Source organism: Falco naumanni, chromosome 2 (assembly GCF_017639655.2).
Source record: "Falco naumanni isolate bFalNau1 chromosome 2, bFalNau1.pat, whole genome shotgun sequence".
In the NCBI taxonomy this organism is placed as follows: Eukaryota; Metazoa; Chordata; class Aves; order Falconiformes; family Falconidae; genus Falco; species Falco naumanni.
Window position 1 is genome coordinate 30,333,042 of NC_054055.1, and position 13,918 is coordinate 30,346,959.

The 13,918-nt window shown below is 40.7% G+C and overlaps 1 protein-coding gene across 5 annotated transcripts; it reads left to right on the forward strand.

The window, feature by feature from the left end:
* The first annotated feature begins 124 nt into the window (after window positions 1-124).
* CKAP2 (cytoskeleton associated protein 2) lies at window positions 125-13,369 on the forward strand. Of its 5 annotated transcripts, none has more exons than XM_040584141.1 (9): window positions 125-242; window positions 3,063-3,150; window positions 5,522-5,600; window positions 7,077-7,894; window positions 8,925-9,111; window positions 9,635-9,802; window positions 10,313-10,385; window positions 11,097-11,496; window positions 12,409-13,369. In XM_040584141.1, exons 1-9 carry the CDS (start codon window positions 182-184, stop codon window positions 12,575-12,577), a joined length of 2,043 nt encoding a protein of 680 aa, XP_040440075.1. In that variant the 5' UTR covers window positions 125-181; the 3' UTR covers window positions 12,578-13,369. The 5 variants fall into 5 exon arrangements, with proteins under 5 accessions (XP_040440075.1, XP_040440076.1, XP_040440077.1 ...); XM_040584142.1 differs by having other exon boundaries at window positions 5,525-5,600; XM_040584143.1 differs by having other exon boundaries at window positions 126-242; window positions 11,103-11,496.
* Window positions 13,370-13,918: the final 549 nt, after the last annotated feature.

The window sequence follows — 13,918 nt, forward strand, 5'->3', positions numbered from 1 at the left end:
CGGGGGCACCGCCCCTCCGCCTCAGCACACGCGCCCCCTGCCGGCCCCGCCGCCGCACGGGGCGCGGCCGGCCCCGCCCTCCCGCTCGCCATTGGCCAGTTCAAGTCCCGCGGCCGGCCCAATCAGGGAGGCGCTGCGCGGCGGGCGATTTAACGGGCCCTCGCAGGAGCCCCGTAGCGCTATGGCGGCGAGCTCCTCTCCCCAGCTCTCAGCCAGCCGCAGGTCTGAGCCGGCCTTCCCAGGTATGGCGGCGAGCTCCTCTCCCCAGCTCTCAGCCAGCCGCAGGTCTGAGCCGGCCTTCCCAGGTATGGCGGCGGTGCGGGCACCGGGGCACGGAGCCCCGAGGGGCCGCGGAAGCGAGGCGCTGGCTGCCGGGGCTGTCTGTCGTTAGCCGCCCCGCGTAGTCCCGAGCAAGGCCGCGGCGGGTGAGGGAGGGGCCGGTGGGAGAGGGGAGCTGGCTGCGCCCGCCGGGAAGCGAGAAGCGGGAGGCGAGGGCAAGCGCCTCCGGTGGGGTGGGAGGCTGAGCAGGTCTCGGTAGCGGCGCCCGCTGTCGTGGCCTTGACCGGTGCGAGCGGGCCTTTGAGACTTCACCTTCCCCTGGCAGGGCTGGGGCCGGTGCTCTCCCCCCGCCCCTGAGCAGGGCTTCTGGCGGGAAGGGCGCCCTTCGTCATAAGGAGATGCTTAAGAGCATCCTATTGAAACAAGGAAATGCTTCGATCTAGACCTGGACTCTTCTGTTTGTTACTTTCTGACCGGTTGGTTCGTGCGAGCTAAACGAACTGAATTGCTTTGATGGGGCTTTGCCGTTTGGAGCTGGCAAGACCTGAGTTTCTGGAGCAGACGGTGTCTGGGGGGCTCCAGGGCGCAGCACCTCTTAGAAAGTACACCCGGGGGTGGGCCAGCTGGTGCACGCCTCTGCAGAGCAGGTGACACACATCGCCTCTTGGGCTTCCTTCGGCGCGGGATTTGGACAGCTGTGCTAAAAAAGCACTATATCCTGAATGAAACAGCGCTGCAGTCTCGATCCATTCTGCTGGCTGGCTGTTTCAGGCTTTGGCATGTCAGTGTTGAGGAAGAACTTGCCTTTTTCAGCTCTCCCATGCTAGGAAGGTTCTGAGGACAATTACCGCACAGAGTGTGCAATCAAGTGCTTAATTCTTTCAGGATTAATGTTCAGGTCCTCAAAAGCAATCATGTTTTAGCAATTTCTACAGTGTGAACTTCAGTAATATAGAAATACCTCAGTGTTGAGGGAGGATGTTGACAAGCCTTGTAGGGATTTCTGAAGTGTGAATAAAGAACAAGGGGCAAGACAAAATATGAAAGATAAAGGACACATGCAAAGAGATTCAAAAGGGGACTCGAGCCTGCTTAGGAGGAGGCTAAAGTCAGGTTTTATGTGAGTTCATTGAAGGCTTCCACAGCTGAATGAGCCTGTCTGTGATGGAGGATGGTGCAATGCCATGAGTTCCTGAATATGATAAAGGAATTGTTGTTCTGAGTCAAAGATAAGGCTTTAACTTCATGCTGTCATATCCCCACTGCATGTCAAACAGTTTAAGACTTGGAGTCTTAACTGTCTAGACTGGCTGTGTGGATGCTTGAGCTTGCTTTGGGTGGCAGTGTTACCGAAATCTCGGAATGAAGAACTTATCAACACCAACGTGATGTAGATAAGCAGACACTTCTTTATTAACGGCCGGGTGCGTAAGTGAGTCTTCTCATGACCAACGCACACCAAGTTTCAAAATCAGACACCATATATAGAACTTATTCATGCATATTCATTAAGTATTCATGCATAATCGTGATATTTCCTGAAAATCATTAATGTATTCTCCTCCCATATCTGATTCGGCACAGTAAAGGTTAGAAAGGTCCAGAAATGGGTCTGGGGTACGATTTGGGTAGGTGATATACGAGTCGGTGGTCATGATCTCCCCCTGCCGGAGTTACCTTTTACTAAAGTTCACGGTTTCTTGACAGGTATCTACAGGTTGTTCCAGTCGACTCTCCCCAGTTCCCATTAATCCTATATTCTGACATTTCAATACGCTTTCTACATACGGAAGACTAGTTAACTACAAAGAAACCTTTCAAACCCTAAATTTATTACCTAAATTTTAAACACTGATTCTAGCCCATTCTTCTGGCCTTGGTACGGGACTGTACAAAGGATTTCATAACAGCTTTTACTGTGCAACTATAAGTTTAATTAAAATATATTTCTTATCCCTCTATATTTCTACTAAAAATTATTTTATAAAATCAAATAAAGTCAATCAATCTTAACTTATTAGTAAATCTGTAACAGCAGGACCATCTTACCCAGCTGCTTCCAGCAATCCAAGATCACTGCCTTCCTACAGGAATAAAGAAAGGTCTCTGAAAAGATCAACAATGCAGCCTTATGAAGGATATAAGCCTCTGGTGTGCAGTCGGTCAGCAAAAACATGCAAACTAGTATCCTGTTCTGCAATGACTTTCTATATTAAGTGACAGCTGGCTTAAGACCTTTCCATGATCACTTTGTGGTGTTATTAACACTCCCATTGATTCGGCGTTTATGCAAATGCCCAGATGACAGCAGAAGAGAAGGAAATGATTTTGCAGATGGTCAGCTGGGTTCACGTGCATGGTGTTTTCCATGTGTGCTAACCTTACCTTGCTACCGTTACAAGTGAAAACTGTGCTCGCTGAGCCAACAGCAAGTATGCGAAATGCTGGACAGGCATTCAGAAGGTAGAGGGGTGAGCCTGACTTCTTCCCATTGCAAAATCATGTTTCTTCAAGCTTAACGCAGCAAAACGGCTATCTTGTACAGCTGTGAGTTTATGTTCAACTGCCCCTTGAATCTAGTCTTTCTCAAGAAATAAGAGAATGTGTAAGACATCATAAGATGTGAAAGTTAAAGATTTTTTTTTAACCCACAATGTCTATGTTTCATGATGTCCTGATGCTTTTCTAATGGCATTTACTTTTTTCTAAGAAACAAAGTTTGGCATGATTATTTTAGCTGAATATGTAATATATATATTTTTTTTTTTTATTAAACCCACCAGAACAAAGACGACAAAAAGCTGAAGAATACCTACCAAGAAAAAAGACCTTTTCTGGTGTGCCCGTTCAAAAAAAGCAGGCATCAATCAGGTAGTATTTCTGCTATGGCTTACATTCTTTAGAAAGCTTTGTCGGTGGTTGGTGGGAAAGACAATAGCAGTTCTGGCCGAAAATCTCATCCAAAAGGTGATACCACACAGTGAGGCTAGTGACCACACAGATTTCCTGAAGCCCTTTTATTGTCGACAAATACTAAAAGCTTTTGTTAACCACATGCATAATAGATGCAATTCATGAAGTGTATTATCTGCTCCTCTAGAGACTGAGACAGGACATAATACCCTCATGACAGAGCTCTTGTTTGAGATGACACTCTGCTGTTTGCCTCTATGACCTTCCTTCCACAAATAAGTTTTCCCCCTCTTTCTACTCAGGCTATGCTGCATGTGTTCACGATCCACTTGATCTAGCTTCGTTGTGCTTTCATAGTTAGTAATTCACTATTTTGTGCTAAAAGCAAACAAACTATAATAAAACACAAGCTGTGTGGTGGCCAGCACGTCGGCATGATGTTCTGTAAACAGAAGGTGGGCACCTATCATCAGATGGTGCTTGTTTTTATTGACTTGTATTTAAATCTTCCTGCTGTTGTCTAAAGTCTGGACATATACTGCAAGACATTCTAATAAGCAGCAGAAATATCTCTAGAGAAGACAGTGGTGTAAAGGAGCGCAGAAGGTTCTAGCTCTGCCGTTAGTTCATGGTGTAACAATGTCTTTGCAAATTGTAAATTTCAGTCTGAAATTTATTCGAATCTAAATAGGAAGTCTTGTTTGCTATTCTGTATACTTGAGGTGGTATGGTCCCATGTTCAGTAGCACAGAACTACTTGGTAGTACAAATCTGACTGAACAATGACCTTTGAATATAAAATACACATAAATTACAAGGATGAATATAATCTGCCAAAAGACTTACTCTGTAGTAGGAAAAGGCAAGTGCTTTCATGTTTTAAGAAAGCTATCTTGTGTTAGAAAGTCAATGCCAACTACTTTCATTATAGCAATACTCTTAATTTAGCATTTTACTTTATTTTCCTTGCTTTTGGTTTCTTCTCTGGCAATTATATTCCAGGATTTTTCATAGTCTTCAGTTAACTCATTATTTAGAGACATCATGTATGTGGGTATGACTAATACTTTTATTTTGCAGATATTGTGAAGCTGTTACTGTTGTAATAGCTTTTTGAGAAGCTTTTACTTTTATGAAGCCATTACTGTTCCACACTGACTACCTGAAAGGGGGCTGTAGCAAGCTGGGTGTCAGTCTCTTTTCCCAAGTAACAAGCGATAGGATGATAGGAAACAGCCTCAAGTTCCGCCAGGGGAGGTTTAGATTGGATATTAGAAAAATTTTCTTCACTGAAAGGGTGGTCAAGCATTGGAACAGGCTGCATGGGGAAGTAGTCGAGTGACCATCCCTGGAGGTATTTAAAAGACATGTAGATGTGGTGCTTAGGAACATGGTTTATTGTTGGGTTTATAGTTGGACTCTGTCTTAAAGGTCTGTTCCAACCAAAATGATTCTGTGATTCTATAACTTCTGATCAGTTCCCTTAACATGTGTTCTCTATCAGGTGGCGCAGAAGTGACAGCAAGATGCATGCTTTCTGCAGCACTTCAAAGTCACTAATTATCTTTTTCTTTATTTTCATTCATGTACCCTCATTTTCAGCTTGGCTGGCTTCCAGAATGTCATCTGACGCAAAGTTATCAGTTGCTAACTGAAACGTTAATTTTCAGTCACATGCAGTAGTGCCACATGTTTCGTATTATGCATTGTGAAGCGCCTGAGGAAGGATTTGGATTTGTAACTTCAAGCTGAGGATATTTTTCTTCTGAGCTGTCAATATATTTTCCTAGTTTCTAGGAGACAATACTGGTCTTGGTGGTTTTGTTACTCATTGGGTAGTCTGATGCCAGCTGTGGTGCCTGACTTCGGGTTTTGGAACCTGTCAGTGTGGTAGGAGCTATGTATCCTTGTTCAGACTTGCCTCAAACAGCCTGGCCCCTGATGATTGCAGTAGCTGAGCTGAGCTTCTCCCTCAACTGCAGCATTTAGAAACTTGACCTTGTGGCAGATGCATCAGGCCAGACAGGCTGGTGCTCATCCTTAAACATGAGAATGGTATCTGCAGTATATAAGGTCTGTTCTCTTTTCTCCCTCTCTGTTAGACAGCTCGTTATGGAGTATGAAGGAATGTTTTGCAGCCTGAGCCCTGCTCAATGGTTGCTTAGCCATTTATTTGTTTCTGGAGGAAGAGTACAAACTGAGCAGAAGTGCTTCAGCATGAGTTTAGCCTGCAGACTACCAGCTGGACCATGTGAACTTATTCTAAAAATATATTCATTTGTTACATTGTAGGATGATTTAAGATGTCTTCTTTTTTTTTTTCTTTTAGCAGTGGCAGAACTAGGAGAGCAACTAGCAATAAACTGCAAGACAAAACACAGCTATCAAGTTCTCCAAAGCCAGAAATAGTAAGTTTTTGACTGATAATCACATACTGATGGCACTCTGTTTCTGTGACTACAACATTCCACTCACTTAAAGTGTATTTAAGTTCTACAACTTCCAAAGCATGAGAAGTTTGCAGGTGCAGAGGTGCAGTTTTAACAAACTGTTCAGTGACTGCTTATTATATGCTTTTTGGAGAGCTGTCGCATTACTATGTGTAATGGACCATATTGATATTAAGTTTGTACCTGACTGGAGAGGGCGTTAAAGAGGATACCGTTATTGCTGAAACAATGATTAAATTTTAACAACTTTTCTTGAGACTCTCAGAACTTTTTGGATATATTTTCAGTCTTTGGGGAATTTATTTATAATCTGAGCAAGGTCTTCTGTCAGAGTAGAGAATTCTTGTATTGTACTCTGTTACTTGGAAAACAGTAGTGGAGGGGGAAAATTCCAAAAGGGAGAACAAACTTTATTTAGAAATTTCCTGAAAGGAGATACTTTGGTCTGTGTTAATGTCTCATGTGATTTTTAATGTTAAACTACGTAGCTTCCTGAAATAACAGCCCTTGTACTCAAGCTGTAGTTATTGGCTTGGTCAAATCTTAACTTCTAAGCCTGAATGACAAACCAGGAAATATGAGATGTGGTATAATTTCTTACTGTTCAAGGGCATATTCTTGAAGGAGAAGAGTGTCAATTTCTGCAGACTTTCATGTGTCATTTGCATGTCTTTTTTTCTGCATTTGGATCTTTCACTATTCTATGAGCTGCTGCTTGGAAAATGCTGCCTTAGTTGCTGTAGAGCATCTTCTTTGGAGGAAAAGACTAGGGCTCGCTCCTTGTAGCCTCTAGGCTAGGGTTATGCTGAGAACATATGGCTGAGAGTTTTCAGGGAGTAGTAAGGCTACATAAAACCCATGTGTCTATTCTTAACTACAGCATTCTAGAGCTCATTAGTAAGAAAATTCTCCTTCTGGTACCATGTCCTAATGCCCTAATTAAAGGAATTATTCACTACCTTGCATTAGCAGGGTATCCAAACTAAGTGGAGGAATGGTGCTGCCATTAAGTGATGGGGTATACAAACTAAGATACTGCTTTTGTCTATATATAGCCTAAAGCAAGTTTCTATTTTATGACTCTTCTTAGAAATTGATTTTGGCAGTTAAAAGTCAGCAATTACTTTGAGAGTTTTCTTTCTATAAGAAGAGTGTAGCCCTCAGGTTAGGCTGCCTCACTTCCAAGGTACAGTTTAAACAATGCTTACTTAATTTTTTTTGATGTGAATTCTGCAATGAGAGCTGACAAATACTCTGTTCAGTGTATATATATATATCCACACACACACCTCTTTTGTATTTTGTAGTTACCTTTAAGTGCTATTTACTGTTAATCACTTTAGTCCTGTAAATAAGTGAAAGCTTCTTTGGGAAAAAGTAACATGCAGCATGAATGTTCTTCTAATACGTTTGTGGATATGTTTTTGACTTCAGGAAAACAAAGGGAATGCTAATAAACTGTCATGGGACCAATCAAGTGGTCACTCCGAAAAAAGTGTTATTTTAAACTCTTCCACAACCACACCGACAAATTCCATATCGGGAACAAACTATAATGAAGATCATGCTTCCAAGGATGAAGTTACTGAACTAAAATCTCAGCACGTGTCACGTAGCAAGTCCTTCTTGCAAATGAAAAGCATAAAAGAGAAGCAGTCAGTTGAAGAAAAACAAAATTCAGGTATCAGCCTACCAAAGAAACCAGTGTTTGGTGTGTATCGTGGCAAAGTTATCCAATCCAAGGTAAACTCCTTCCAAAAAGCACCAAAAAGTGAGGGGGAAAAGAGTTCTTTGCCAGACAAGAAGTTTCTTCCTTCTGCCACCAAACCAGCAACAAGATCTTTGTCGATCAGCAGCTGTAACGTAGTTTTGAAGACCATCAAAGTCACAAACAACCCTAATTCTGTAAAAGCAAATTATGTCCTCCCATTTCAGAGCAAACCATCTAACAAAGCTGCTATTAACTCCCAGTCCCATCTGAAGGAATGGCGACTGACATCTGTTGTAGCACCCAAGAAAGTAACAGAAAATACGATTCTTGGAAGGGTTGCACAGCCACTGAAGGCTGCTTCGAACAGTTCTGACCGCAGGATACTAGGAGTGAAGAAATGCACAAGTTTTTGTGAAGGTGCGAGATCGGAAGCTCCAGCAAAACCAGTTTCTGTTGTTCCTGGTACAAAGTCAGGAAAGAATTTGAAAACTAATGGCAATAGAAAATCTCTTCTACCAAAAGAGTCAGCAGAAGCGAGAAGGTAACTGAATTACTGACTATTGTAGCTTGATCTTGGGAGGTATTTAGACCTTTTTTCCAATAATGTCTATTTTGATCTATTTCTTGCTGTAGTTGTGCTGAAAAATGACATCTGAGTGTTTTAACTTGATGCCCAAGGGCAGTAGACTGAAACTGTAGACTTAATACTGAGAAATCATGATTCAGACTAATTACAGCAGCTCCTCAGGTTTACGGCTTGTCCTGTGCAGTTATAAATAGAAAATATATATTGCTTGTGGTCTCTGATTTTTAGGCTAAGTGTTGTGACAGCCTTAAGCATGACAGATAATTCTTGAAGTGAGTCGCACATGCATGCCACTGCTTAAAAAAAAAAAAAAAAAAAAGACTGATGCAGAATGTATATAGAATTGACTGTGTTTATGGCCTGAAGGAGAGCACTTGTCAATGACATTATATGGTTGTTCTGGGCTGCTTTCCATGCTTTGTGTCTTTAGCGATAGCTTTTAGTTTTCTGGTTTGAAGTGGGATTAGGGAAGAGGTGGTACATATGAATAAATCAGAAGCATTTTCTACCCCTTCTTGGAAAAATAAAAAGTCTGTAGCTGAAGTCTCTTGGTGCTGCTGAAAAGGGAGAGATTAAAGTGAAAGGGTGGTCAAGCACTGGAACAGGCTGCCCAGGGAGGTGGTAGATTCACCAACCCTGGAAGTGTTTAAAAAACACATAGATGTGGTGCTTGGTGACGTGGTTTAGTGGTGAACTTGGCAGTCCTGGGTTAATGGTTGGACTGCATGATCTCAAAGGTCTTTTCTAACCTAAATGATTCTTTGTTTCTATGAAAGCATTCTGACCTGATAGATACCTACAGCGTAAGTGATATGCATGGTTCTGAAATATCCATGCAGGTCTAAATGGCAGCTGTATCCTTTTTAGAATTAGATGATAGGACTCAAGGACAATCTGGAAAGTATTTGTATGACTTACCCTAGTTAGTGTCAGTCAATGTAAAAAATAAAATATCTGTCATGTCAGCTAATATTTTTAAACGCAGAGCTCGTCTGGATGAATGGAGGGCATCTAGAGGAAAAGTGTTGAGGAGACCTCCTATATGTGTGCAGCTGGGACCCCAGTCTACAAGTGAAGAACAAGGGTTCTCTTCTGGTGAATCTTTAGAGCATGTATTCCATAATGAAAAGGTCAACAGGACTCTTGCAGAATGTCTGAAATTAACTGAACAGGTATTCAGTCCCTTGCCTAGCAAGTTCTAATGATATAGATCCCTACAACATGCAAGTCCTATAGGCATGCTGGACTTGTGAACCAGATGCAGGGCACTAATTGCTCCCCAAGTTAGGCAATATTGTAGCTTTTTGCTGACACCTGAAGGAATTAGTTCTCACTGAAGAGTCGCCAATTTACTGAACTACCTAATAAGATTAGGCAATAATGGTAACATAATAAAGTAGAAAAGTTCTAATATAATGAGGGTACTATGAAATAATTAATCTAAAATAAGTTTGCATTTGCAGAAGCTTGCCTAGAGTTCTGATAAAGTCTGGTTTAAGTAGTTTTGAAGATGTCTATGCATTCTACTATCCCTTCTACTTACAAGACTGTAGAAATAATTTCCATTTGGAAGAATAGGTGAATGACAATTCTACTAAAGAAGGAAAAAATACTTGCTTTTTAGTTCAAAACCAGCTGAAGTATAGCACCTCACTGTTCACTGCATTTAAATCTCTGCACTTGTGTTGACTTTAGGGATGTCAAAGTGATGAAGTACGTGCCATGTTGGAAGATATGGCACAGAGCACTCCTGGGGCTAAAAAGCTTGCGGAATATTGGATCTGCTGTATACGTCTTGAACAGATGGGCCCTCTTGAGAAGGTCATTGCTGTCTATGAGGAGGCCATTTTGGCAGGGGCAATGGTAAGCAGCTTGTCTTGAAGTTTAAGATTAATAAATATAAAGGCATGAAAGTATGGTATATCTGATTTTAATAAATACTTTTATAGTAGGAGAGCCATGTAACCTATGTGAACATTAAAAAGTTGGATTTGGTTTGCTCTGTAACCACTGTAGATACTACTTTCAAGAAGAAAGATTTAGGATCATCAAAATACCATATGATGCTCTGCCTAGAAGAAATTAAGGACTGAGAATTCTAGTGTCACTAGAAACCCAAAACAGAACTTAAGTTCATCAATAAATGTAAAATTAATTCCTGTACTTTGATATCAGCAAGGTTTCAGGATGTCAAATAAATACAGCCTTAGCTCACCAAATACAGGATTCACTTGTGTCCTGACTTGTGTCTGAACAGCATTAAATAAGCATCACGTGTTCTGTACCACTTTCCCTGTAAATGTTATACCAAATAAGCTGAAATGATGATTAATTTTGGAATTGTTTTTCTAAAACAATGCAACTTTTTTCCAGCCTAAAGATGAACTACGACACACACTAATAAATATTATAAAAAATACTGAAAGCCTCTTTGAGCCTGAGGATGGTAAGTCCAAGCGTACTCTATTCTAGCTAAATATCTGATTTGACAGGCAATGCAAGCTGTTTAAACCATTTATGCCTGTAAAATTCTGTTTCATGGAAACTCCTCTGTGATCATTTTTTACTCAGTTGTCTTTGAAGACAACCTTGTAAACCAATCAATTTCAACTGTAGGCATGTTAAAACGAGTAGTGGAGATGCTTGCATATTCGGACTTTCTACTTCAGCTCTGTCAAAGCAATGTTGTCCAGCTATTTTAGCCTGACAGTCAAAGAGTAAATAAACATTCTTGTGAGCTAAAAATCAGTTGCCTCTTTGACACGTAAACTCCTTTACCAGCAGATGCATCGTTGTGTTATAGCATAGTGTCAATTAAAGGTGGTAAATCTTCCAATTTTGGAAGCAAAGTAGCCATATACACTCCTGTTCAATATAACATAATCTGCCAAGTATTTAATCCCAACTGAATGAAATACTTGCTCAGAGCTGCTGTGCATGGGAATGAGGAGAATGACTTCTCAGGATGTATTTACCCTGAGTTCTCAGGTTTCAGGTTCTTGAAGGCCACTAAAATTATTAGTAATTTAAATTGCTGTGGCTCAGACTCAGTACATGCTTAACTTTCTTATGTAAAGTTTTAAGATTTCAGATCTCTCAAACATTAACTTATATTTTGCTGTAACTAATCACAGCTGTACTTTTTTTAATATTTCAATTTTAGGGGGAGCTGTGGTAGAATCTGGTTTACATGAGGTAGTGGAAGTCAGTGGAAGTTTAGGTTCAGGAGCATCGGAGCAGGTTCAGGAGGCCTCTAAGGATCTCTGCTCTGATGACCAAAAAGCAGAGAGTGATGACATTAAGGCAGAGGCTAACAGTGAAGTGATCAAAAACGAAGAAATGGATTCAGACTTGAAACCAAGAGAAGACATTTTGCCAAAAAAGAATAAAACCCAGAAGACTAAAGAAGGTACAAAAAAGAAAGGAAAATGTGGAACAGAAAAGCAGAATGAAGATGGGGTAAAAGATGTAGCCCGATCAGTTAATTCTCCTGAGAAAGAGAATGGCACACCTTACTTCCTGAGGTACAATCAATCTACCACACCATACTTGGGAAGGTAAGATTACTTCAGGTAACTGGAAAGTTTGCAGTGTCTGGGGCAACACTAATGTTTGTGTCCTGTTGAAACCAAGGAGGCACTGCATTTGTGAAAACCTTGTTAAAAGCTCTCAAGAACTTTACTTTTTAGTATTGCTTCCTGTTCCTTCAGAAGGAAGTATTTCTAAATGAAGTCCTCTATTTACTCAAACTGTTTTGCTTATTGAATGCCTTACTTCAGAGTAATCTAATCTCTTTGGGGCAGAGACATAGATTCCAGATTTAGGATCCCTTCCCACAGCCCATGTGGCAGTAGCAGTGCTACACTGAGCTAGACAAAGTAGGTGTCTCCAGCCATCCCCTTTTCAAATGTAGATGTGGTTGTACATCCTACAACACAGAAGCAAACAAGATGTAACTGTCCTGTAAAGATTATCTTAACTGTTTTCTGAGGCAAAATTCTGGTTAGTAATCTCGGGACAAAACAGATAACATTTAAATTCTTTTTTTGCCACAAAGTGTCTTTTAAGATAGCAGATTTAAAGTTGTGCTCAGCCTTGGCATCTGATGAAGCTGGACTCTTGGCAGCTGTCTGCTATGCCTCATAGCAGGAAGAACACTCCCCAGGTGGAATGGGGGGAAATCTTCCTCTTTTTAATACATTCTCCAAATTAAAGTATTTTGTCCAAGAAGAAATATATATCTAGTTTTAACTGTATGAAAGGACCTGTTTTCACTTTCCTTTGGCTATGAGGATGGGGAAGAGTTGAACATGGGAATCACGACTTACTGTTTCTGCTAGATGCTACAGAGATAATTTGTATGATGGTGTGCCTGTGTTTACTTTATTTATTTATTTTTAGTGATTTTTTTATTTAGTTTTTTTTTACTAATTTTTATTTAGTGATTTTATTTTTATTTTTTTACTAAGGGTGAAGATGCACCATGAGGCACATGACTCCAGTGCTAAAGACCTGAAAATTGTAACCCCTTTGCGATGTTCTCAACGCATTCGGGAGAAGATGTGCAAGCTGTTGGATACTGTTAAGGATCAAGATCCATGTGTGTCATCATTTGAACAGCTAGGAGAATTGGAATAAGAAGCCACTGCATTTATCCACAGACAGCGATGCACTCAAAGAAATAAGTGCTGAAGTAGAAAAGTAAAAAGGAGCAATAATGCTACATGGGGGTTAAAGATTGGATCCTTTTTAAGGGGAGTTACGTGGCATTTGTTTTTAGTGGCTTTGAGAAAAGGAGCTATCTAAAACTTGCGTGGATGGCTTAATATGAAATTTGACTGCCTGAGTCACTAGACTTTTGAATTTATAAGTTTCTGCCTCTACAAAATTGCAGTGAATCTGGTCTGTTTTAGTACTTACAGCCTTCAGTGTCTTCATGTTAAATATGATTCATCAAATATTGAACCAAGGAATAGATTTCACACTTCATATAATAGTCTGATTGTAGTATATTGTTAATATATACTGTTTTCCTGTTGCAATTCCTATAAATTCTTTAGAATGCACGATCTTAGTTTAAGAAACAAAAATAACTTGGGCAGCGTCTACTATAGCAACATGTAGTTTTGAAAACTGAGAACAGCTAGTAGGGTGTGTACAACACTAAGTTTAAACTGTGTATTTTTTTAGAGTATTTCAATAAAACAGATTAATTTTAATTCCTTTACTGGATAGTGATTAAACCCAGTAACTGGTTTCCTTTGCAAGTATGATACACTAATTACTTGTGCAACTGTTCTAATGTTGATTTGCATTACTCTGTAATATGGAAGACCTACTAAACTAGTCATCTTAGTTGTGTTTGTTCTTAGTTTCCATCTAAAGCCCATAAATAAATTGTAGATTGTGGCTAGAGACCTGAGACCGGAATTCTGAACATTATTTTATATGGTTCTTGGAAGTGAACTGTCAGAGTGGAACACGGTGGAATTTTTCACATTCAGCAGAAGCTGAGTGTTTCTGTTATAGTTTACCTGTCCAATTAAATGACAGAGACTGGCCAATTAGAAAATTTGATTTATTAAAGCAAGCAACAAGTAAGCAAAACAGTGCTGGGCGGCCGGGGAGTCTCCTGCTCCACCAAGGGCGTGCACTCTCTTCCCGAAAGTCACTGGTTTTATACCCTTCGTCCTCCGGTGATAGTGGTGGCCTCTGCGTCTGCGCTGCTTGTTGCTAGGGGGTCGTTTTCTGCCTTCCTTGGATTCCTGGTGGTCGTGGGGATGAAGGCTCTTTGTCTAACTCACATCATGGACTCCTGGTGTTCATGAGCCCCATCCCCTCCTTCCTTCTCAAGTTTCTTTCCGTAACCCTTCCTGACTGAATACTTGTGGCTGACCTTTGCATATTCCATGTAAATTTCCATTGTTCTTACAAACTTTGATGAACAAACAGTTCACAGTTTATCACATTTCCATATCT